The 23,472-nt window shown below is 52.6% G+C and overlaps 6 protein-coding genes across 6 annotated transcripts; 2 read left to right on the forward strand and 4 right to left on the reverse strand.

Moving 5' to 3' along the window:
• Positions 1–254: 254 nt before the first annotated feature.
• SMAC4_04306 (uncharacterized protein) lies at positions 255–2,773 on the reverse strand. The gene is made up of 5 exons (XM_003350954.2): positions 2,096–2,773; positions 1,990–2,035; positions 1,248–1,931; positions 923–1,188; positions 255–829 (listed from the first exon to the last, which is right to left on the reverse strand). The coding sequence occupies exons 1-5, from the start codon at positions 2,519–2,521 to the stop codon at positions 599–601; spliced, it is 1,653 nt and encodes a 550-aa protein (XP_003351002.1). The 5' UTR covers positions 2,522–2,773; the 3' UTR covers positions 255–598.
• Positions 2,774–8,145: 5,372 nt separating this feature from the next.
• SMAC4_04307 (uncharacterized protein) lies at positions 8,146–11,737 on the reverse strand. The gene is made up of 5 exons (XM_066090089.1): positions 9,390–11,737; positions 9,139–9,269; positions 8,965–9,067; positions 8,734–8,829; positions 8,146–8,666 (listed from the first exon to the last, which is right to left on the reverse strand). Exons 1-5 carry the CDS (start codon positions 10,148–10,150, stop codon positions 8,198–8,200), a joined length of 1,560 nt encoding a protein of 519 aa, XP_065945612.1. The 5' UTR covers positions 10,151–11,737; the 3' UTR covers positions 8,146–8,197.
• A 1,486-nt stretch (positions 11,738–13,223) lies between these two features.
• SMAC4_04308 (uncharacterized protein) lies at positions 13,224–15,438 on the forward strand. The gene is made up of 4 exons (XM_003350956.2): positions 13,224–13,450; positions 13,527–13,583; positions 13,653–14,372; positions 14,433–15,438. The coding sequence occupies exons 1-4, from the start codon at positions 13,367–13,369 to the stop codon at positions 15,054–15,056; spliced, it is 1,485 nt and encodes a 494-aa protein (XP_003351004.1). The 5' UTR covers positions 13,224–13,366; the 3' UTR covers positions 15,057–15,438.
• Positions 15,439–15,619: 181 nt separating this feature from the next.
• SMAC4_04309 (uncharacterized protein) lies at positions 15,620–17,670 on the forward strand (the record flags this gene model as incomplete). The annotated part of the gene is made up of 4 exons (XM_003350957.2): positions 15,620–15,806; positions 15,858–16,271; positions 16,423–16,654; positions 16,702–17,670. Exon 4 carries the CDS (start codon positions 16,840–16,842, stop codon positions 17,668–17,670), a length of 831 nt encoding a protein of 276 aa, XP_003351005.2. The 5' UTR covers positions 15,620–15,806; positions 15,858–16,271; positions 16,423–16,654; positions 16,702–16,839.
• A 124-nt stretch (positions 17,671–17,794) lies between these two features.
• SMAC4_04310 (uncharacterized protein) lies at positions 17,795–19,261 on the reverse strand. Its single transcript, XM_066090090.1, has one exon. It carries the CDS (start codon positions 19,155–19,157, stop codon positions 17,958–17,960), a length of 1,200 nt encoding a protein of 399 aa, XP_065945613.1. The 5' UTR covers positions 19,158–19,261; the 3' UTR covers positions 17,795–17,957.
• Positions 19,262–20,500: 1,239 nt separating this feature from the next.
• Positions 20,501–22,807, reverse strand: SMAC4_04311 (uncharacterized protein). The gene is made up of 3 exons (XM_003350959.3): positions 22,042–22,807; positions 20,953–21,958; positions 20,501–20,881 (listed from the first exon to the last, which is right to left on the reverse strand). Exons 1-3 carry the CDS (start codon positions 22,447–22,449, stop codon positions 20,640–20,642), a joined length of 1,656 nt encoding a protein of 551 aa, XP_003351007.2. The 5' UTR covers positions 22,450–22,807; the 3' UTR covers positions 20,501–20,639.
• Between the last annotated feature and the right edge of the window lie 665 nt (positions 22,808–23,472).

Raw genomic sequence — 23,472 nt, forward strand, 5'->3', positions numbered from 1 at the left:
ATAGAACTGCGGAAGACTTTTGCTGCTGTGGTAGCATGTCGGCGATGTCCCAGAAAATGTTTTGCTATGCTTCCCTATGGCCATGTAGGTGCCGTTATGTCCATGGTCCATGTGGTCTGTCGTAATGTTCATGCTTGTGATGGGCATGTCTTTAAAACTTCCCCATGATATCATCAAGCATAGCATTAGTTGACTCGAATTACTAAGGTAGCTACCAAGGAACTGCGTACGTAAAGGGTATATATAATATTTCTATTGGGGGTGAGGGAGGCGAAGTTCTGGTCGTGGTGATGTGACCAGAGACAAGAGTCCGAGGAATGTCTGGAAACACCATTACCTCATCCATCTGTCAAGCCAATCTTGGGGATCTTTCTCTACTGGTCCGCTGCTCCCCTCCCTACTCTCCTCGGCATCTCCTTTCAAAATTGAAGTTGTCTTCATGTTCCTCCAACCACAGGGTATCCTTCAAATGTCCATGAGAAAAAGAAAATGAGAACTGAAAACTCAAAACCCCTACTAATACTGGCTGAAAAACGTCCGCCAAGCACAACTCCTTGACTTGCTTCTCTCAATATCCCATATGGCTCGCTGGGGCTTTTCACTTAGCCTCCTGATCCTCCAACTTCAGTTCCTCAACCTTGAGCTGCTCCTCAAGAGCATCTGTTGTAGGAGCTTCGACCTCGGCCGCGGTGGTAACATCAGTGACAGCGGCAGGAGTAGCAGGAGCAGCGGCAACAGCAGCGGCAGAAGAATTATTCTCCTCCACTAGGTCAGGCCGCCATACGGCCTCGATGATGCTCATCCGGCATCCCTTGGGTCTTGTGACCCCCTGTGTGACGAATTGCAAATCAGTAATCATTCCGAGGAAAGCAACCCAGCAAGTATACTCATGCAGGATGTGATGTTTTGAGCTGTGACATACCTTGAAAACAAACCCATCACTAGCAGACTTAAACAACTCCCTGAATTCAACCTCGGTACGCTCCTGCGCGTTGAGCAGCGCCAACATGACCAAGTCCATACGACGCATGACGGTCTCATCCCAAGGGTTTTCCTGACCGGGCTCGAGCAGGCAGTGATCGTTGATGATGACGCGGGCACCAGGCTTGAGGGCGGGAATCAAGTTCTTGAGGAGCTTGACGGCGTAGGGGGTCGAGTAGTTGTGCATGATCCAGCGGAAGAAGTAGACTATAGCTGTGAGTTAGTGAAAGGGGCTTGGCAAGAGCGTAAAAAAAGAGGCCACTCACCATCAGCATCCTTGATAACCTGCTCCTGGAAGAAATCATGAGCCATCAACTCAATCCTCCCAGCAACCTGCCCATCCTCGGAGATTGGCTTGGGCGCGCTTTCCACCGTCTTGGCCGTATCCTGCACCACAAACTTCATGTTCTTGTACTTCTTGGCCAAGTCCACGCACACAAATCCGTGCGAGCCACCGACGTCCACGAACGTGCCTCCCTTGGCATCGATCTCGCTAAAGTCGTAGCCGCCACCTTCAACATCGAGCAGGTACGAGACCTCGTAACCCTCGCCGCCGGTAAGACTGACCATAGCCTTGCCCATGCGCCGCGCGCGCGCCGGGTCCTTGCCGAAAGTGACGAACATAGGCTCCTTATCGACCGTGTCGAAGGCGAACTGGAAGCCGGCGCGGGTGAGCGAGGTAGCTTCCGGGTGGGTTTTGAGCGCCTCGAGCACGTGGGCGGCAGCCGGGAAGATGTCCTCGCCGTTGAAGGCGACCCAGGCGTGCAGATCGCCATCCTCGGCAAGCACGCGGGAGGCAGCTGTGTGGGCGATGACGCCCGGGGTGGGCTCGCGGAAGATGCCCTTGGTCATGGCGAGGCGGAGTACGCGGGCCAGGTTGATGGGATCCAGTGACGTCTTGGATTGGAGCTCCGAGAGGGCGATGGTCTCGGTGGCAGGGAAGAGTTTAGCTGAAAGATGTTAGATATTTGGAACAAGGAAAACGATGTACTTTAACCGTAGACTTACCAATGTCATAGTGAGTGATTACTTGCAAGGCAAGGACATCAAGGAACTAGGGAGCCTGTTAGTCAAACTTGATTACCACCGGTGAAAACAGCTCTCGCCAACTTACCTCCCAAACACCCCATCTCAGCGACTCTCGAGGTCCATGTGCAAGCAAACCCAGCTCCCTGGTAGCGAAAATAATTTCCTGTCTGCTTTTTGAAATCTCGGCGGGGAGCTTAGGGAAGTCCGCGGGAGCATCAACGTCGAAACCTGGCATGGGGAGGTTGTTCTCCTTCATGTACGCCTCCAACTTTTCCGTTTCCTTTGCGATCTTTTGCGCGAGCGTGATCATCCGCGAGGTTGACGTCTGCTGCCCCTGCTCATCAGGAGGAGGTGTATGGATTCCCGTGGTAGCGGGCTGAGGCTCCTTGGGCTTGGAGGATAGTGATGAAGAAAGAGCCGAAAACGATAAACGGTTTTGCTTCTTTCCGTCATCGTCGGAGCCGGGCGACGGGCTGCGGTTCAGCCAAGAGCCAATCTTGAATTTTCCCATGATTGTAGTTTGGTTGCCTTTCGATGTACGTGGTGTCGCTTCAAAGCCGAAGTTGAAGAAAGGTCGAAGTGACACACGTAGTGCTCCAACGGCAATAAGTGGATATAAGTATTAACGAGGAAAAGGTTTCGCCAGCACGCCGACCCTGGTTCAAAAACCGCAGCTTGACAAGTGAAGTGCCTGAGATCATAAAGTCAGCCATTCACTTCTCTCAAGTGGATAAACGTGAATGGAAGAGAGGCCCATTGAAGCCACACGTCCGTAGGAGGTTGAGACGGAATAAGCGGGCCAGATCACACCATGGACTAGTTCCCCCCAGGCCGTACATGACAAGAAGCACGGTTAAGGCCATAGGTATGAAGAGACATGTCTTTGTTATTCCGCAATTGCATGGGTTTGAGATCCAGATGCTGCCCGGCTCAAGCAGGGGATGACATAAAACAACCAGGGGCTGCCGAGTGGTGGTATAGAAATGCAACACGGTATTGGATCAAACAGGGCAACAAAACAGAAACGGGAAGGTAGAATACCTCTGAATAAAAACCAACAGGTTGAGGAGCAAGAGATATTACTCTTGACTAACTATATTGAGAAGAATGGCGTTGTGTTGAGGCCGTGGTTGAGTGTGCAGTAACCTCGGTGCAGCCGTGGTATGTACCGTGAGGACTGCTGCTGTATGTCTGATGGCTGTCTTCTGGCTGTCGGATTCTGCTTGGGTTCGGGCTTGGCCAGGATATCGACGTCGAGTAACACTTTGACTGGCTTGGGTTACACCGAGGTCACCGGCTCCGTCTCGTTGGGAAGCTGATTGCCTACCGGGCCGGTCGCACGGCCGTATGACTTGTCTGTCAAACCGCACTGCTGGTATCAAGTCCCGGGACGTTGGGGACGTGTTCGGTTGGCGTGGTGTTTGTCGAAGCGATGGAGAGGGAGGGAGGCGTGGAGTAATAACTGGGCTGGTCCCAGGCTGTCGGTGTTGATCCGGCGTCACTATGCGTATCCGGGAAGGAAGAGAAGGAGAGCCAGTGAAGTTTGCCGGCGAGACTGCGGGTATAAGTCACACAGCAGGGCAAGCTCCAGTTCTTGTTATGATGAAGGCAAAGGCGAATAGGATCAGACGGCAATGAACAGGGCAGACCCAGGCTATAGAGACGGGCTTCTACATGGCTAGAGGCTAGCTAGCGGAAAGGAGAGGAGTCGCTCCGGGAGGAGTCCGGAGGAGGGGGGAGTCCATGAGGAGCCGTGGTCCGTGGTCCGTGGTCCGTGGTCCGTTACCCATGGAGGAGGCAGGTGGGAGGACCGAGAGAAGCATGGTGTATGAATGGAGGACCCAGAGAGTTCCCAAAGATTGCAAAGCTGCATCGATCGATGGATGGCGGTCCTGCACGACACGACAAGGCCATGCCCTCCATGTGAGCAAACCATCCCTTGTAGTTATTACCAACGGGGGAGCGCATGCAAGCGGGCGGCTCCATCAGACCCATTCTCCCGGCTTGTAAGTCTCCATTCGCCATCCTCTGGTATATCCATCTCCATCTCATCTGCATCCAAATTCGTAGCCGTAGGACCGGACTCCGGAGAGTTGGAAGGGTACTGTAGATACGGAGTTGCTGCCATGGGCCGAGGTGATGTTGTATCTCCCGCGTCCAGGGACTCGTATTACAGACTCTGGAAACATAGCCGAGGGGGAAGCCGAAGGATGGCATTGGCGTTGCTCGAGCCGAGTGTGGGAGAGGTATGTAAGAGGGGTTGCTTTAGACGGCCACTGGCTATCCAAATCGTCGGAACAGCGCCCTCCCAGCCCTTGAGCTACAGCGACTGGGTACAGGCTACCTAGTACAGTCCTGGGTGCAGCCTGTGAGGAACCTCGAAAATCAGAGGTGGTGGACACTGGCGGCCCGTGGCAGAAACGTGGGGAGTGAAACCTCGCTGGCCCCTGGAGATGGTTCTTGTGGTTCCTGTGGTTCCTGTGCCTGGGACCTGGCGTCTGGGATTTGCGGACATTGGACCGGCTTTGGATCTGGGACCTGGAGGTGAGACCTGGAGGGAGTGTCTTGACGTCTCTAGGGACTTTGGCAACCTGACCCGATGACGAGCCAAATGGACGACATGTTGTGGCAGATGAGCTCTCACATTGTTGAAATTTGAAGCAGGACAAGAGAAACACGCATCGTTGGACACAAACGGTGCCAAGGTGAACAAGAGCACTTTGCAATGTGCAGCGATATGATGATTGACGCCGAGATGCTTTTCCTTCCCAATTGCTGAGGTCGGGAAAACACAAGAGCGACCAAGCAGGTCGGAGATGGCTGCAAAGAAACAAGATATTTGATTGGTCAATCAGCTCTGATAACCCCCACAGCCCTGAAATTGGCAGTCCACTCGACACCATTTTGGTCCGCCAAGCGTGATGCCCCGCATAACCACACATCTTCCTCCTTCCTTCCTTTCCCCTGTGCCCTGGCGTGCCTGGACAACAAGGTTCTCGCTGTTTGTGTCGTTTTAACTCCTTCCTTGATGCCATTTCTACCTATGGAAATCAATGGGAGTGAATCGCTGTTCAGTGATTTTGATTTTGGCAGGGACCTCCAGGACTGCGTTCCTCAGCTTTCGGGCAATGACCGACAACACTCAGAGCAGTGTTGGGCGTTGGTGGTCGCCTCTTCATTGTATTATTTATTGACCACGAATACCCCTACGGACCATCTCTTTCGGCAATGGATCTTACTGGGCGGCCGCTTCGTGTGACCACACCAGCGGGATTCCCTCCATTATGGTCGACGTTATCAGATTTTTGCAGTGAATCTTTGGGACGTTTGGCGGGTGGCCCCCTCAGTACGCCGCAAATGTTCACGTTACGGCAGTCAAAACCGCCATCAAGCCATCAAGCCATGTCTCAGCCATCTGCTCTGCTTGACAGCTGTCAGCACGGCATTAAAGGCAGCTTTCCGTCTCCATGATAAACGTCCAGCCATGAATGTTGAGTTGTGGTGGCTTAAGGCAAGTCAAGTCGGAAACATCAAATAACCTACAATGGTGAACCACAAGGACATCTTCGCTACATTCTATCTGTAATACCTCCGTCCTATCACACAAACACATTACCGCCGTCCTCTCATCATCCAAAAAGCCCGCATCGGACAAACATATCACAGCACACCAAAGTACGGTCCAAATACCACAAGGGAAAAACAGGAACAAAGACACCATCACATAAGGTGGGATGAAGGATTCTTCCTTCTGTTGTTCCCGCTTTTTGTCACGGCTGCTTCCGGCCCAGTGCCATGGAGAGGGAACCGCCTATCGAAATCGGCCTGCTATCCTATATTCGCTGGATACTGGCCATTTTCCATCTCCCATCTTCTGTTGGAATCAAGTGAAACTGGAGACCAAGAACAACAGGATAGACTCTCGGTCAAATTTCCAGTCATGAGCTGAAATGCTGTTCCACAACCGAGCAAAGAGCATCGCCTGTTCCAATCGCTCGAAACAGGCCATCAAGGGCAGTCAGTGTAGACTACACGTGGAAGAGAGATCGCTAAATACACTAGTGTCCAGTCCCATGTGGGCTCGTAGGGAAAAGAGATATCCATTCCCAAAACAGAAAGGAAGAGCTTGCCCACAGACACGGCGCTCATCCATCCATCCATCCATCCATCCATTTCACCCACTTCATCTCCGTTAGGTTCTGGTAAGTATCCGTTTTCTTCTTTCTCAAGTACCTACTGTAATCAACCACGCTGGCGATGTGAAATCGCCGATAATCATTCCCATTACCTAGTGTACATGTGCCCATCAGGGTGTACACTCCATAAAAGATGTATGCCGTCCACCGGCACCGGAAATTTCCAAGGTAACGGTGGAATATTACCCAGGCACCAGGACGACCAGAAGATCAATGACAACCGAACGGCGTGAGAAATGGGAGAATGAACAGCAGCAGTAACAGGTACACGTTCGTCCACATCCCGCAACCGTCTAACAGTAGGTAGACTCTCAAGTCCCGGGAAATCTCCCCTACCCGAACCCCTAGCCTCAAGTCCACATGTCGTCAACAACTTCCACTTCGGCGACGATGAGAGCTGAAGGCCTGAAGCGATCCCCGGGCCCGGGGAGGGAGGGAAGGGGGGGGGGGGGGGGGGGGGGGGGGGTCTATAAAATCTTCCATCTCTCAGAGGCTAGTCTCAACGCTACTGCTCCTGTTGTGGGGAAACGAATGAGCCGAACAGAACTAAAAGAATTTGCATTTTATGATCGTGTTCAGCGTAGCCGAGCGGCTGGCCGGGGCCCCCGGCGATCACGGCAACCACGGCATTGGTCAGACGGAGATCCCTCCTTTTCTTTTTTGACGAATTGGTCAGTTCGTCATGATCTCGAACCGAACGACTCGACCGTTCGACTACGCAAGCCATACCTTTGTGACCGTGACTTCTTTCTTTTGCAAGCGAACCTCACAACCTACAGGGGGCCTTGCCCTGAATGAGTGCCCTTCGCTCCTTCCCAATCTGTTTCCACACACCACACCACTGTCTGCTGACCTACACGATGGGGGCGTGCTCGGGCTCGCATGATACGAAAATGCGGTGTTTTCAACCCCGACTTGGTATTGTCCAGGTCTGGGAGGTGTCTTAGCTAAGGTCAACATATATACCTCTCCGGCTGCATTTTGTAGAGCTGATATATAACGTAGAGATATGAAGAGGTTAATACACTAGAAAGTCAAAGTGATGTTTATGTACACTACCCAAGGAGAGCAGAAAGAGGGATGATGGGACCGATGGGTACCTAGGTCTAAGCGATGACACCCTCTACCTAGTCGTGGTAGTGTACAGGGGCTTTACAATATGCTCGGCGTTCACGCTAGTTTCAGAAAAGGGGGGAAGGGGGAGCGAGGGGTGTTGGAGCTGATGACGAACGACCAGTCCAGTCTCTCGGTAGTTAATCATGGGTGGTGGTGCTGGGTACCGTAGGTAGGTCATGTACCGGTAGATCGTGAAATGCGAGTGTAGAATGTGGCAGGAAGAAGAAGAAGAAGAAGAAGAAGAAGAAGAAGAAGAAAAGAAAAAAAAGGAAGAAGAGGGAGAAGAATAAGGAATGAGAATGTCACTGACACTGTTTTGGTCTTGAGCCTTACTGACTTCCATCAAAGTCGGATCTCTGGCCTACTAGGTTTCCTTTATTTGGTTTTCTCGTTTCCTTTCCACTTTGTTGTCACTCACCAACAGTCAAATAGCAAGAGAGTGCGAATGATATATGGGCCTTTTAGGGATGAAAATGCAATCCGCAAAAATGGAATTTTTTGACCGGAAAAAAACGTCGCCAGTGGTATCTTGAACTTAGGAGAGAGGCTGCACAAGATAACGGGGAAGAGAACATCAACCAAAGAGGAAAAGGCCACCTGTCCTAGTGTAATCCGGATCCCCATCCGACATATCCATCCGTCCAGTCCAGACCATTTCCAATCCCATCATCGTCAAACTTGAGCCACCCAAGCCATTCATCCATCCATCCATCCAGCCATTCGACGAACCTACCATAGGTATCAAAATACTCCTTTCAACTTCCCAAACCCTTCATGCATCCCAATCCCAATCCCATGTCCCATCCCATCCCATCCCATCCCATCCCGATAATCCCATCCCGCCCCATCCCGATAATTCTCACACGCCTTTTCCCTCAATAACCGCCCACCGTAGGCTTCTGCCCGTAAATAATATGCAGCGGCATATACAACAATGCCGAATTATCATGATACGCTTTCCTGACCTGGATCAGAAACATCTCAACTTGCTCTCTACTCCACCTCAGGCCCCTGGTCAGGGGGCCCAGGGCAATAGCCTGGATACCATCCAACAGAATCGTGCGCCAGTACAAGCCCACCGTCTTCAGGACTTTGTTCTTGGGCCAGGTGCCGATGGGGATCTGCAGGATGCGCTCGGTCACGTTGATGAAGCCGGCCTCGCGCATCATCTGCGCTAGATTACCACCAGCCGCGGCGTGGAAGTCGACGCCGAGGGCAGCGAGTCCTTCGCGCACTAAGGCCCAGTATTGGGCCATGGGGTGGTCGGCGGGCATGGGGCCGCTCATGGATACGGGGAAGTGCACGACTTCTTGCATTTCGAACCAGCCGCCTGGTCGGAGGTGTCTGTGGTAAGTGTCGAGGTTAGCAAAGCTATTTATGGGGAAAGAGCCAAGGAAGGGAACGGACGCACTCTAATGTTCGCCTCATTAGACGAGGCCAGTCCTTGATGCCCATCACCGTGTGGCGAGCGTGGATATAGTCGAAGTAGTTTCGTGGGTGTAGCCATCTTTAACTTGCTGTTAGTTCAGAATCACTTGTCATGCATGATCTCTACTGAAGATGGTTTCGTTGACTTACGGGCTTCTGTGATATTGGTTAGTAACGTCCCTGTAGTAGTGAAAGATGGTCTAGGGTAACCTACTCGATATCATCCACCATAAACCGCACATTAGGCGGCACCCACTCTGGTTGTATTGGACTTAGGTCTACGCCGAGGATGTTTGCGCTCTCGAAGATGTCACCCACTGTTGGAGAATACGCGTGTCAGCCTTTTGCCTCGTAGTCAGATGGAGATGCCTAACATTGGTTAACTCACTCTCAATGCACCAAATTCCTGTCCCCGTTCCAATGTCCAGAATTTCTTGGGGATGGTTCCCGATCGGTGCGTAATACAGCCTTCCGCATAACATCTTCACCATGGCGTGTTTCATGTCTTCTCGTTGTTGTCTGTTCAGTCTGCGTTAGCTGAGCTGAGCCGTATTCAGACTATCTCGTAAGAACATTTCCACAGCAGATTTTCTCGACACTTGTCTGATATCTGCAGAGAATCAGGAAAAAAAGACATACTCAACATCATCATTAGGAAAGTTATATCGTCCCTCACGGAACCTGTGATAGCGCCTCCCATTCTCATAAACATAATCGCGAATACTCTCGGCCAGCGACGTCGAACATGTCGTGTTGGCGTCTGATTCGTAACCCGCGTCCGAAGCCATATCGTCATGGTCGATGATGATATTCCCGTCCTCGGCCGCTTGCTCTACAGCTGCTCGTTCTTCTTGCTCAACGTCAAACCCTTCGTTACCATCTTCTTCTCCCGCTGCCTCTTCTCGGCCCCGTTTCGTCGCTCTCAGTGCCGTGTGGTATGGTGACGGTGACAGTAGTAATCTCGACGCCCGGTCGGCTGGCGAGCTGGGTTCACCTGAGGGAAATGGAGATGCGCCATAAAGTGAAGGGGAGTTTGTCGTCGATTTGGAAAAGACCGTGTCCGCACGAGATATGACGGAATCGGTGCTCTCCTCCAGATCTGGATTATGGCTCGTTATTGGAGCATCGTCGGCTCGAGGAGACTCTGGTGCTGTGGTTTCACTGGAGGCGAGGATGACTGCTGTGTCCGCTTGCGCAACCGTGTAAGCGGGGGACTCGTCCACCAACGCCTGCTGGGCTTTCGTCGAGCCTTTGTCGACTCGTGACGAGATCGATTGGAAATCTGGCTGGGCCAAGGTGGCATCGTCGCTGGCTGATGAGCTACACTCGTTCTGCGTTCGGTTCTTTTTGGGGGTCGAGACACCAACAGGCACAACCGGATCACCCTGTATGCGCGCCATCCTGGACGCCGAGTACACAGCAGACTGCGAACCTGGGAAAAGTTCCTCTCCTTTCTCGTTTCAAGGGCGGCGAAGGGGACTGGTGGGTTTGGACTGCAGGACGGGGATAAACCCAAGACAGCAGCGACGGGCTACCTTTTGGGCCAAATGAGGTTGCAGCCCGTTATATTCGCCTTGACCCTGGCAGAAGCAGAAGCAGAAACAGAAACAAGCAGCAACAGCAACCGCTCCTCAACGTCCGTTATGTCTGTGGGTCTCAAGTGCGGGCTATGTGGTCTCGAGTAACACGCGGACCAAACGGGAAGCGTTGATTGCTCAGCCGGGACTTGTGTATCGCTGTTAGGACAGAAGAGCCTGTGTCCCGCCAACGGCCAGCAGCATGCACAACAAATCCGTCCTCTGAAGGGGTCCGAAATGTTGTCTGGCGTACTGTGTAATGGTTCTGTACCTTGGCACGCCTAGCCACGGTTATACGAGCAGTCGTCAGGGAAGACTGGTAAGGAGGAAGAGAGAAGCTCTCAGGATATGAGAGACCACTTCTCACTGTGAAACAGACCTAAAAATCGGATTTCTGGGGACGAGATTTGCAAAGTGTGGTGAAGACTATTTGAGTGTAGGATAGGTAGGCCGTGGCTTGTGATCTGGAAACGGGAAGCAAATCGTGATTGCTGCGGCAGGATGAAGGGTCGTTCAGACCGAGATCCAAGGTTCGTACGGTTGGTGGCCAGTGGTCTCAGCGTATGTTCCACACAAGGGAAGCCCAAGTATGTGACCCAGTATGTTGACCAGGATGTGAGCACTGATTTGCTGTCCAGAAAGCAATCAAAGCCAGTTAATGAAAGTGGCAATCGAGGAATTCGTCGCGAATGAAGCTGTATGAGCTCAGATCGTAGAATACCGCCAGGGCGAGCGAGGAATCTGTGATGATGAATGAGTTTGGACTCGAATTCGAGAATGGTCAACTGCCGATGAGCTTTGTCGTCCGCGTGGTGGTTGGGATGAAGCCGAACAGCTGCCTAAAAGCTTGCACTCTGCTCAATGGCAAGCAAGATGTGAAGGGGTGAAGTTGGCAACAAAAACCAAAAGGGCAAACAAGATGAGTGTTGTGGAAGTTCCAAGATCAGTGGACCTCTCTGATGACTTCCTAGTCCTTGGTTAGTATGTGGTCTGGACCCCCCTTGTGTTTTACGGCCAAAGCTTAGCAGCCGGGTACAGAATACACAGTACCAGGCTGTTAAGGGAGGGTGAAAACTGAAGATAATGAATCGATCCCTGACATATAGGTATGTAGCGTTGTAGAGGCGGCCGGGAGGGTGTGGGGGGAAGGCCAGGATAAGGGGGGTTTAGCAATTCTTTCAATCTTCAACTCGTCAAACCCCCCCACTCATTCTTCAGAGAAAGCTTGTCGTTGTCTGTTTCTTCGTCCGTTTAAGGTGCTTATGAACCATCAGTACGGTTTCATCCCGGTGTAATTCTCCGTCGTGTGGATCTGACGTGAAAGATAATGGTGTAGAGGTGTGCCTCAAATACGGCGATGCGGTAGGCGGATGAGGTGGCCCGGACAAGCCACAGCGCACTACCAAAAAAAAAGCCCCCAAAATGGAAGAAAGAGAAACACGACAGAGGAAAGAGGAAAGCCACAGAAAAGGGCCTCTTGATACTGGCTAGAGGTGAAATCCAACAGCCAGTCAGACACTCTGAGTTCAAGGGCCGCATGCTCAGTTGCTTGGAATTTCAGTTATGGCCGTGGATGGCAGAACTAAAGTCAATTCGATATCGTGTTACCCCAGGCTAACTTCAAGTTACCTTTGGGACGCACTGAAAATGGAATGGCCGGCACCGCTAATTGCTCTCTTCAGAGGTGCTGTTAGTCGAAATCAACCGCCAACGACATCCTCGCTGAATGATGGTGAGGAGGATTCGCAACAGTGAGACATCCGGAGGACCAAGCAGAACATGTTCCAACAGTCAAGTCCTTGACCTTGGGCATTGCAGGCATATGTATTCTTCACCTCGAAGCGGAAAATGCCGGCCTCCAATGATGAACGAGAATGAGAACTCTGGAAGCGGGTTAGCACTTGGCGTCGCCCTTTGTGAGCAAACCACTGGATTAGGTAGGCCATTCCGCTTTGCAGGTCCAGAGAGTTTGCTTGTCGACCCGAAGACGAGAGGACGAGAGGACGAGAGATCATGGCCAGTCGCGAACCCAACGCAGTCGCATTCGAAGTCTGGGAAGGACTTGGAGGAACGCGTGCCGCCGTCACAGTCTTCCATCTACCTACCCGATTCCTATCCTGATCTCTTGCAATGCTGAAGATGCCATCCAAAGGTGCAATGGAGACCATGAAGTTTCGGGGCCTCGAGACCCTGCCAAGCTCGATCTCTTTACGGCCATGTAACTTGTGGAACGCTCTCGACTTAATGGTGTATACTCTCTGGGGTACAAAGATTGAGGTGTACTTTAGCGTTAGTGTGTAATCCGGAAGAGCAGGATCTCACAGAAGGGGTCCATGTGGATGCCGGCGGAATCCATCCAGGTCTTGTTCCGCGCACCTGCTCTGGTATTCTCGGGAGTGGCACGGCCATGACAGGTCAACGGTAGGTTGTGATTCAACAGGCAGTTCGTTATCGGAAGAAACGGCGTCGCTGTTCTGTGACGGTCATTTGGTGGGGGGGAGTTAAAAGAAAGGCAAGAGTCAGCAGTCTTACACAATTGTAAATAGCTGGACTTGGATGCGCCTGCTAAAGTTGTAGTACTGTAGTCAAGCCACAGCGTTCCTGAGCCTGCCTCCTCTCCTTCGCTCAGGCCAATCCCAGCTCGAGAAAGCGGGGCCTTGTTTAGCTTCAGCCTCACTCCAGCCCCAGCTTCCCTTCGTCGTTCGTCACTTGCATTCGCTGGACTGGAGCCGTGCCCCACCCGACAGGCAGAGCAAACTGACGTGGAGCTGGAGCCTTGTTCCTACGTACCGCTGTGGTTGGGTTGCTAGCAGTGACAGGTCCCGCTCCAGCAGCAGCTACCGTGACGAACCACAGCACTACGCCAACCGTTGGGGACTGACGACACTGAGAATACCAAGAGTATCCTCCAAACAACAAACTGCCCCTCAATCACCACCACATCAGCAACACGAAACCCCGTCGCGAACCAAGTCGCCGCCGAACCCACGATACCCAAGAGTTTGATAGCCCATCCACACATCACAGATACTACACATCATGGCGGACGCTGCGTTCAAGCCGGAGAAGGACTTCTCCAAGGAAGTCGACAAGCAGCTCCCCGAGGCCGAGCAGTTGGCCCAGGTAATTACAGATTCCCATGTTTTCCACCGCCGTCTTCCGATCGCATACTGATGATGATGATGAAACAACCGTGCAGACAGACATCCAAGCCGCTATCGAGCAGCTCTCTGTCCTCGAAAAGAAGACGCGCCAGGTAAGCACCCTTAGCCACATATTCAAGTCCCCGCCTCCTCCAAGCTGACCACGCGCCCACGAACGACAGGCTTCCGACCTCGCATCGACATCCCGTATCCTGATCGCTATCATCAGCCTTTGCAAGAATGCAGGCGACTGGAGCTTGCTCAACGACCAGACCCTCGTTCTCTCCAAGAAACATGGCCAACTCAAACAAGCCATCACCAAGATGGTACAGACCGTCATCGACTTCCTCCCCGAGACCCCGAACCTGGAGACTAAGCTCTCCGTCATCGAGACTTTGCGCACGGTTACCGAGGGCAAGATCTTTGTCGAAGTTGAACGCGCCCGCGTGACCAAGATTCTCTCCGATATCAAGAAGGAACAGGGCGATCTGAAGGCTGCGACCGACATCCTGTGCGAGCTTCAGGTCGAGACGTTTGGCTCCATGGACAGGAGGGAAAAGACGGAATTCATTCTGGCTCAGGTGGCGCTTTGCATAGAGAGCAAGGACTGGACACAGGCGGGCATTCTCAGCAGAAAGATCAGCACCAAGTACCTTTCGCGCAGGCCCAAGAAGACGCAAGAGCAGCTCGACAAGGAACAGAAGGACAGGGAGGCCAAGAAGGCCAAGGGTGAGGAGGTTTCCGAGGAGAAGGAGGATGATGTCACCGACCTCAAGTTGCGATACTACGAACAACAGATCATTTTGGCCAAGCACGACTCAAAGTACCTTGACGTCTGCAAGCACTACCGCCAAGTGCTGGATACCGAGGCGGTAGAGGAGGACCCCGCGAAGCTACAGGCCGTAAGTTTATCTGATCACCTCGTATTGCAATACTCGTGTACTAACATGTCTTTTTTCCAGGTCCTGCAAAGAATCATCTACTTCATCATTCTCTCTCCCCACGACAACGAGCAACACGATCTCCTCCACAGAATCCACAAGGACGCACGAAACGCACAGATTCCCCAGGATGCCGAGCTATTGAAGCTGTTCACCGTTCACGAGCTCATGCGCTGGCCCGAGGTTTCCAAAATCTTTGGCCCACACCTGTGCAGCACCGAGATCTTCGATTCCGAGCCCAACCAGTCGGCCGACGATAAGGCTTTCCAGCGTTGGCAGGACTTGCGCAAGCGTGTCATCGAACATAACGTGCGTGTGGTAGCCAAGTATTACACGCGCATCCGCGTGGAGCGTCTTACCAAGCTTTTGGACTTGACTGAGGAGGAGACGGAGAAGTACATCAGCGAGCTCGTAACGTCCAAGACGGTCTATGCCAAGATCGACCGTCCGGCGCGCATCGTGAGCTTTGCTAAGCCGCGGGATGCGGACGACATCCTGAACGAGTGGAGCTTCAACATGAAGAGCTTGCTCGGCCACCTGGAGAGGATCGACCACCTGATTACCAAGGAGGAAATGATGGCAAGAATCCAACCGGGAGCAAAGTCGTCAAAGAAGAGTACCAAGGAGAAAGCTGCGGCGCGCTAGAGAAGCTCAAGCCTCCTTAGTCCTCTAACCCCTATTGTCGTCAGAAACGGATACTGATCCTAGGGCGAGGCGAGAGGCCGCCGAGCCATATCACCCCCTCGCCGCCATCTTCACGGCAGAGACTCCGTCGGCACCTACCAAGGCTGGGTGCATTACAGCATAAAACAATCAGCTTTGTATGAATAGACATGACTACTATGGAACAAAGGGGCATAATTATACGTCACTTATATCAAGATGGCTAGGAGCAGAGTCCTACTACCAGCTAGAACCAGTTCTTCAGCATGCCAAAAGGTCCAGTTGATTCTTACCGAACGATGCCGTACGTTGTTGTATGTCATAGAAGATAATGAAAGATGTGAAAGTGCTTCATCCTCCACGATTATCGGACGCACAGCGAACTGTGAAAAATACTTGAGTGGCTGCCTTGAGGCTCTGCGTGATCTCTCGTTGTGAAACTGGATGCGTGCAGAGCTGACCGGGCCGCTGACATCAGGCCGGCCGAGCCACGTGCCCGGGCCCCCGCCCCGAACCCCCGGCAAGATCGGCATGTATGTTGGCCAAGACATTAACCAATAACCAAGGCAGTACCATAGTCGGCGCTGCCATGTCATGCCATGCCAGGACGGGATCAATGGATTCCTCCAAATGCACATCATGGCCACTGCCGACTGACGGTTTTGAACCTTCCGATGTTGTGATCTGAAGGGCTTCTCTACGGTCGTTACTTCTGTCGAGGTTCATCTATCCGTAAGTGCAGTCTTCACATTCAGAGATCGGAACACACTAACACCATCACAGCATATCCGCTTCCTCATATTGATAATCCGAGGTGTCACCCAAAAAGCAAATAAACAGCCTACGGTGTCACAAAAGTCCACGTTGACGTTGCCCAAGATGGTCATGACAGTGACAACATCAACCGGAAAGCGGGTGACCATGTACTGCCTAGGCAGCCTCACGTTCGTCCCCAGCGAGGCAGTCAAAGACGAGGAGACGCATAAGCAGGTACTACAGCGGCTGGCCGAAACAAATGACTTTGCGACAGCCATCCGGACGTGGTTCCACCTAGCCGACGACGTCAACGTCCCTGAAGCCGATGAGTACGTGTACCATGCCATTGCCAGCGTGAAGCTGTCACAGGTCCAGAGGGCGGTGGATGTTGGCGGGGCGAAAGGGATGCATGGTTGGTACAAGCTGGAAGGTGGTGATTTGGTATGTGTTGCTGATGCTGATTTTCCATCGGGGAGCCCCTTTTTCTTTGTTTACTTCCATTCCAGTACATCTTTTCTCTCCTCGATGTCTCCATTATTTCCATGCAAAACACGTACTCACTGCTAACTCTCACCTCACTCCAACTCTCCAGCTTTCTCCACCACCACAAGCAGACATAGAATCTTACATCTCCATCTTCCATCCCTCAACAGCCACAGCCTCGGCCCTCACCGCGTTCCAGTCCAACGCCAAACGCTCCTCCATCCGCCTGCGCTCCGCCACCTACCTGCTCTCCAAGCGCTACATTGCCTCCGACTGGCATCCCCTCGGCAACCAGCTCATCATTCCCAAGACCAAAAAGGACAGCAAGACCCCGTTGCCATGTAACCCCTACTTTGATTTCTGGGCCTGGTCATGTCGGAACTTGGAGTGGTGCGGGCCGATACCTATTTCTTCTTCTTCTTCTTCTTCTTCTTCTTCTTCTTCTTCCTCCAGTAACAGCAATGGGAAGGAAGAGACGCTGCAAAATGAGAACGACAACAACAAAATTATCCTTACCAACCCGCGCATGTCCCACCACGTCCTGCCCATCTTCATGCACCACTTCGGCTGCGCCGTCCCTTCCCACGAATCTTTATGTCTCCTCAAACTTTTCGCGAGGGGACGTTCCATAATCGACATGGGCTCCGGCAACGGGTACTGGACGTTCATGCTGCGACAGTATCTCTCTTCCTCTTCTTCTTCTTCCTCCTCCTCCTCCTCTTCGCCATCGTCAGAACAAAATGTCTACGCAGTAGACAACAACCAATCCGAGTGGCGCGTAATGTGGATAGACGACACCATCGTCGCCGACGGAATTAAATGGCTTCGATCCACCGCCCAAAACGGCGGCGGGCAGGATATGGTTCTACTTTTGGTGTACCCCATTGTGGGAGGCGACGGGAGCGCAGCGGGTGGAAAGGAAGGGGGGTTCACGAGGGAACTGATGAAGGCTTACAGAGGGGATACGATTGCCGTGGTGGGCACGCAGAATGGGAATGGGTATACGGGGTTTAAGACGGAGACGATGGATGAGTATATGGAGCGCGAGTGGAAAGGGGAGGGGTGGAGGAAGGTGGTGCAATGCCCTTTGCCGAGTTTTGCGGGGAAGGATGAGGCGTTGTTTGTTTTTCAGAGGGGGGAGGCGTTGGGTGCTGGCGGTAATGGTGCTAATGGAAGTGTTGTTGGGGTTGGGGCTTCTGGGGGGACGGAGGGGACTGGGAGTAAGCCGAAGAAAAGAAAGAAGAAGAGTGGAAAGAAGAAGAACAACAACAACAACGGGGTGGAGGCGGAGAATAAGGGTGGGGAAAATGGAGAGGAGGGGAAGGAGGAAGTGGAAGTGGAAGGTGGTGATGAGTGAGCGAGCGAGTATCCGTGGATGACGGACTGCGGCTATAGAAGTTGAAATATCAGCTGAGACAACAACAACAACAACAACAACAACAACAACAACAGAGAACACAGATACAAAGGGAAAGATATTTCCTAGCGAATAAAACAAATTAAAGGGGATATGTCTGGTTCACGCACTACTATTATTACTATTCGTGGTTGCCTGCAATGGTGGTCCCCCAATATCTCTCAATTACACTCACAGCGAGATATTGATTTCCCCTCTTCCTGAAACTATGCCTTCGTATCTCACGATTACTCTCCCCTCCCCTCGACCCTCTCTGCCCTCTTCTTCAACCCGTCCATCCACACATCAAAGCCCCTAATAACCTGACTCCCCGCCGCGGTCTTCACCACCGGCGCCAACACTCCGTAAAACGTCTCCCAGCACTGATACGCCGTCTCGGGTTCATCGTCTGCGGCAAAGGGCGGGTAAACCTCAACAAACTCCTGCACGCGCTCGCAATGGAGCATCCAGCTCGGCATGAAGAGACTGGGGCGGGTCTTCCAGGCGATGCGGAAGCCGGTGCGGCGGAGTTGGAGCTTGTTTTCGGCTGCGACATTTTTGCCTTTGCCTTTGCCTTTCGTGTCGGTAAGCTTCTTTTCTTTCTTGGCGGTAGTAGCAGAAGTGTCGTCTTTATCGACTGCATCTTCTTCGACAGAGGGAGCAGCAGCGACAGCGACAGTACCATCACCACCCTCGTGGGATTTATCCTCTGCAACTACCATCGTAGCCTCAGTAGTCGCAGTCTTACTCCCAGTCCCATTCCCATTCCCACTTCCACCAGCACTGGGAAAACGCGCAGCTGACCCGGAAACCTCCGAGACATCCACCTCAATAACCTCGTCAATCCTCTCGAGACGACTGACTTCCAGCGCAGTATTGCGGGGGCTGCTGTCCTCTGAAAAAGGATCCATATGGACGTGGAAAGTGAATTTGGTCCCTAGGCGAAGAAACTCCGGGCCAACAAGGTTGGGGAGGGCCTGGTGGTCAGAGGAGGCGGAAGATGCCCCCGAGGAAGAGTGGGAGTTGGTGGTGGAGAGGGTTCCGGGAGCAGCAGCAGGAGCAGCAGCAACAGCAGCAGGAGCAGACTCAGCCTCAGGCACGGGCACAGGAACGGGTATGTCTACCGGCTCCCGGGGTTTGCCGGCCTTGGGTTTGTTGGACTTGTCCTTATCCTTCTCGGACTTTGACTTAGCCTTTTTGTCCTTGGGTTGGGCGCCGTCATCTGGCTGAGCGTCTATGATGCATTTCCTGCAGTAGCGGTTCCATGATGGGTACTCTGATGCTTTGAGAAGAACTTCAAGACAGGCACGCGGCGAGGCCTTGATGTGCGCCGAGCAGGCTATGGTGAAGGAGTTGGCTCCGAGCTGCCCGTGGGTGGGAGTGGGAAAGGGGCCGAGGGACCCGGTGGCGGCCGTGTTAGGCGGGATTGAGGGTGAAGGTGAAGCCATGTTGAAGTTGGGAGGTTGAAGGGATTAGATTTGAGGCGTCAACAGTCAGCGCCGTTAACTTGGCGTCAGGTTCGTGACGTTCGATGAAGCAGAAGACAGTCTCTTAACTGGGAGTTGTCAGAATATGTACCTGGCTTGCTGGAATACTAGCAACATACCAATGAAGCAAGGACCTCTGATGATATCGAGTTTGCTGGTTATGTAGTCTACCTCTAACAAACCAGGCGAGGTCGTACCCAAGGGAAGGGGGTTGTTTGATGTTTAGACCATCCAGGGAGCTTCAGCGCGCGGAAGCCGTCAGTGCAATCAGTGTTCGTAACGGCAAGCCTCGGTTCTTTGAAGGTGTTTTGTACGAGTTCGGCTACCTATGCCACCAAGCAGAGATTGTCTGATTCCGAGAATGTGCAGCAAGATACGAGCGGCCGTGCATGAGAGGGGCTAAAATCGTCATCCCCAAAGTCCTGATCACATCCTCTGGGCTTGTGAAGGTTGTCGTCTGTTGTTAGGTTGTGTGGGAGTTGAGTGGTTGGATGCACTAACAATTACACGTGCCAAGCGGAGGTGTATGGTGTTGTTACGCAAGAACAACGCTAACAAACACTAACAAACCAACTAGCGTACAAGGCCACTGCAGAACAACGTCCAAAATGAAACGGAATGGAAACGGAAACAGGTATCAAATGCGTTGACTACGGCGATTCCGTTCGCGAAGAAACAAGAAGGAAACAAAAAGACAGGAAGATCAAATCGAAAGCGTGAGCCTGGATTTGGACCTGAGCTTCAATGCCTGGGCCACCTGCAAGATGCATCAACCGGACCACCATCACCGTTACTGGTGCACCGGAACCCGTGGACCAGCGTCCCACTGACTGTCTGTAAAAGATACAGTCAATGGAAATGCTGGTTTGTTTTGTTAGTTAACTACCCCTAGCAGACTGGACTATCCCCAAACCTCACAAAGACAAAGCGTATTGGGTAAGTACGAACCAAAAAGGCATTAACAGCATTCAAACTGGCATATACAATGTAATATTGTGCGTTTATTGTAGAAGGGAAGGGCTCAGTTAGACATGTAAACGCCTAGGACAGTTGACTAGAGGTCTCGAGCTAACAGACAGACCAGTATTGGACTGTGGCTAACACCTTCCCTATATAACCATAACAGAAAGCGTTAACAAGTGGTATCTCCTTGTTTTAGTGGAGGGCGTCCCTGCCCAAGGATTCAGTGGCACCGGCGCCAAGTTCTCTGCTTTTGTGTTCCTTTGACGAAACAACAACAAAAATGACCACGGCGAACCTTCCAAAATGGCCGTTCTACGACATCGCCAGACGACCATGGATACCTTCGCAAGCGAACGGTGAGGCTTGGGGGCTGACAGAACAGACAAAAACGCAGATAATTAATTGCTATCAACAACAAAAACAAACACCACCAAGCTTCGGAACCATGCCCTGGCCCAGCAAGCGACACGACCTCTTCCCTTAATACACATAGCGGAAGTTTGGGTTCTCCTTGTCCGTCAGATCCTCAAACGCATGAACCATCTTTGCGTCGGCAGCCTCTTGCACGCCGGCAGCAGCGAGCTCATCCCGCTTCTTGTTCTGGTGCTTGAGATAGAACCGCAGACCGATAATGACCACGACAAGCAGGCTGTAGCAGCCCAAGTGCGTTGCAAAGGCAATGAAGTACCGTGGCTTGTCAGAGTCCAGGAAAACTTGGGGTCCTATTCGGTTCGAATCACAGTCAGCAAAGGATCTTCACCCTACTAGGAGAGGAGACAAAAACAAAACTTACCAATGGCATTTCCGGTGGCCCAGATGATAAAGTTCAAGGCCACGGCAACAGACTTCTTGGTCTGCCCACCCACGTTCCGCGAGAGCATGGACAAAGCCAGTGTCTGAGCGGACCAGAAGGACAGGGTGATGTAATAACAGATGACCAGTCCGATCTCCTGCGTTCTGGTCACCCTCGGCACCGTCATGAGACAGATGGTGCCGATGAAGGACGGAATGCAGAAGCCCAGCATGGTCAGCAAGTTCTGGTTCGTCTTCTTGACAATCCACACGGAACCCAGCAACACCATGATGATATAGAAGCCCAACACCATGGCCAACAACTGCGTCTCGAGAACAGAGAACCCAAAGCTCTTGATGATGAGGCCCTGGAAGCTACCGAGGCCGCTAGTCGGGAGCGTTGTGCACAGCTGGACGAGGGCATATCCCCAGACCTGGGGGTCCTTTAACGCTTCATAGACCTGCTCCTTCTTGAACTTGCGGTTCTGCACGCCTGTCTGGTTGGACCGCACGCGCTCGACCATCAGCCGCTTGTCCTCCTCGGTGAAGCACTTTGCGCGCATGGGCGAATCCGGCATCCACCAGCCGACAAAGAGGCCGTAGAGGACCGAGACGATGCCGTACGACAGGAACAGCCATTGCCAGGACTTGAGGGGGCCGGTCTTGATCAGCGAGAAGCAGTAGGCCAGGAGACCCCCGACAATCTGCTGGGCGCCGTTCATCATGTACCAGTACGTCACCCGCGAGGCTTGCTCCTCGCGCTTGTACCAGATCGAGGACAAGATGACAAAGGCCGGCTGGCAGGCGGATTCGAAGAGACCCAGCAGCGTGCGGACGACCACTAGACCGAGGAAGTTCTTGCAGAGGGCCGTGCAGGCCAGGACAGTACCCCAGGCTATGATCATGAAGCTGAGATACTTGGCGATGGGTACGCGGGCGATGATGTAGTTCTGGGGATACTCGACGACGAGGATGGTAATATAGATACACGTGGTAAGCCATGAGTACTGAAGGAGTAACGATCTTGTTAGTGGCAATGATCACTGGTTGAGACAAGGGGTTTTGGAACGAGAAAGCTGCGTCAACACACCTGCGGACCATGGAGACCAGTGTCATCGATGATGCCCATGATGGAGGAGAAACTCAAGGTCCCTTTGTCGATGGCCTGAATGAAGTAGGTGGTGATCATGATGGCGAGCACTCGTTTGTCGATCAGCCTGCGCAGACGACTATTCTCCTCTTCCGAGATCTCGAAGGCTTCTTCGGCGACATACTTCGCCAATTCTTTGTCGACCTTGTCGTATCTTTGCTGATTCCCCTTATCCAGGTCTGGAGAAAGAGTCCTTTCAACCTCGTCCAAGTCGTGCTTGTCGTCGACTTGCTGGATGTCCCTGTCTGGACTGACCGCGTTTGGTTCGTCGTGTTTCGACATATTGAACTTTGAATCTGTGGTGTCTTGAGGATGAAGCGAGTCTCGACGTCCAAGACAGGTCAGCATAGGGATAAAGAAGAGGAGACGGAGGATAAAGCAACGGTAACATCGTGGAGAGACAGAATCTGGGGTCTTATCAGTCTTGCTGATCCGGCTTATACCCTATGGGGAAGCCTGTCCTAACTGCAGACCAACAGACCCTGACCATGCGATTCCTGGTGTTCATGATCATCCTTCATCCTGTTCATTGTCGACCTTTTCCTTCTTACTGGACAGTCCCCTTCGATACACACCGGTGATATGGGCTAAACCTACCCCGAGTAGGGGTTTACTTGGAAGTTGGCTGGGTCGCTTCCAGCCCCCAAGGACAGTGGTCTCGCCATCGTGGGGGTAGGGCTGGATGGGGGGAAATAGTACCGGTCTCACTACCGCAACGTTGCTTTCACAGCGGTCATCTTTCGAATATTGGGGTTTCTTATTGAACTCAATGGCTCATGTCTTTCATAACTTGTTCCCCAACACATTCTTTTAGATGTTGACTATTAGGGAAGTCTCTGAGGTCAATTATCCCTCCCTTCGCAAGCCTGTTCTGCGGCCCTCAAGTTATGATGGACAGGATGTGTCAGCCACGAAAGGTATCACCTCCTCGACACAAGCCCAGCAGACACTCCTGTTCCCGGTCTGAAAAGGGGCTGCCCTCGAGTCTCGGTCCGTTGTGCCCCGGACAGCACCCTCTAGCACCCTTCCCCGCAAACAGCCAGGCGACTTCCCCAGCCTTCCCCGCACGCCATGAAGCCCCTGCCGACACTGCTTCCTCTAGCGTAGCGGCTGACGAGTCACCTGTGGTGATCTCGGGGTCGTTTTCACCGAGCTCCTCCAACCCTCTCAGTGCAACTCTCTGCCATGATATCCGATAGCGAGACCTCACTGTCATGGAGATTCTCCACCAAGCAGAAAAGATCTCGAGAATAAGAAGTGAATGGGTCGCTCTGGCAACTCGTGGGTATCCGGTGATTTGCATGAAGACCCTGTCGACCTGTCTGAAAGCTAAACACCATCCAACCATCACGGCTCGCAGTTCTTGATCCC

The sequence above is a fragment of the Sordaria macrospora genome, chromosome 1 (genome assembly GCF_033870435.1).
Source record: "Sordaria macrospora chromosome 1, complete sequence".
NCBI classification, from domain to species: Eukaryota; Fungi; Ascomycota; class Sordariomycetes; order Sordariales; family Sordariaceae; genus Sordaria; species Sordaria macrospora.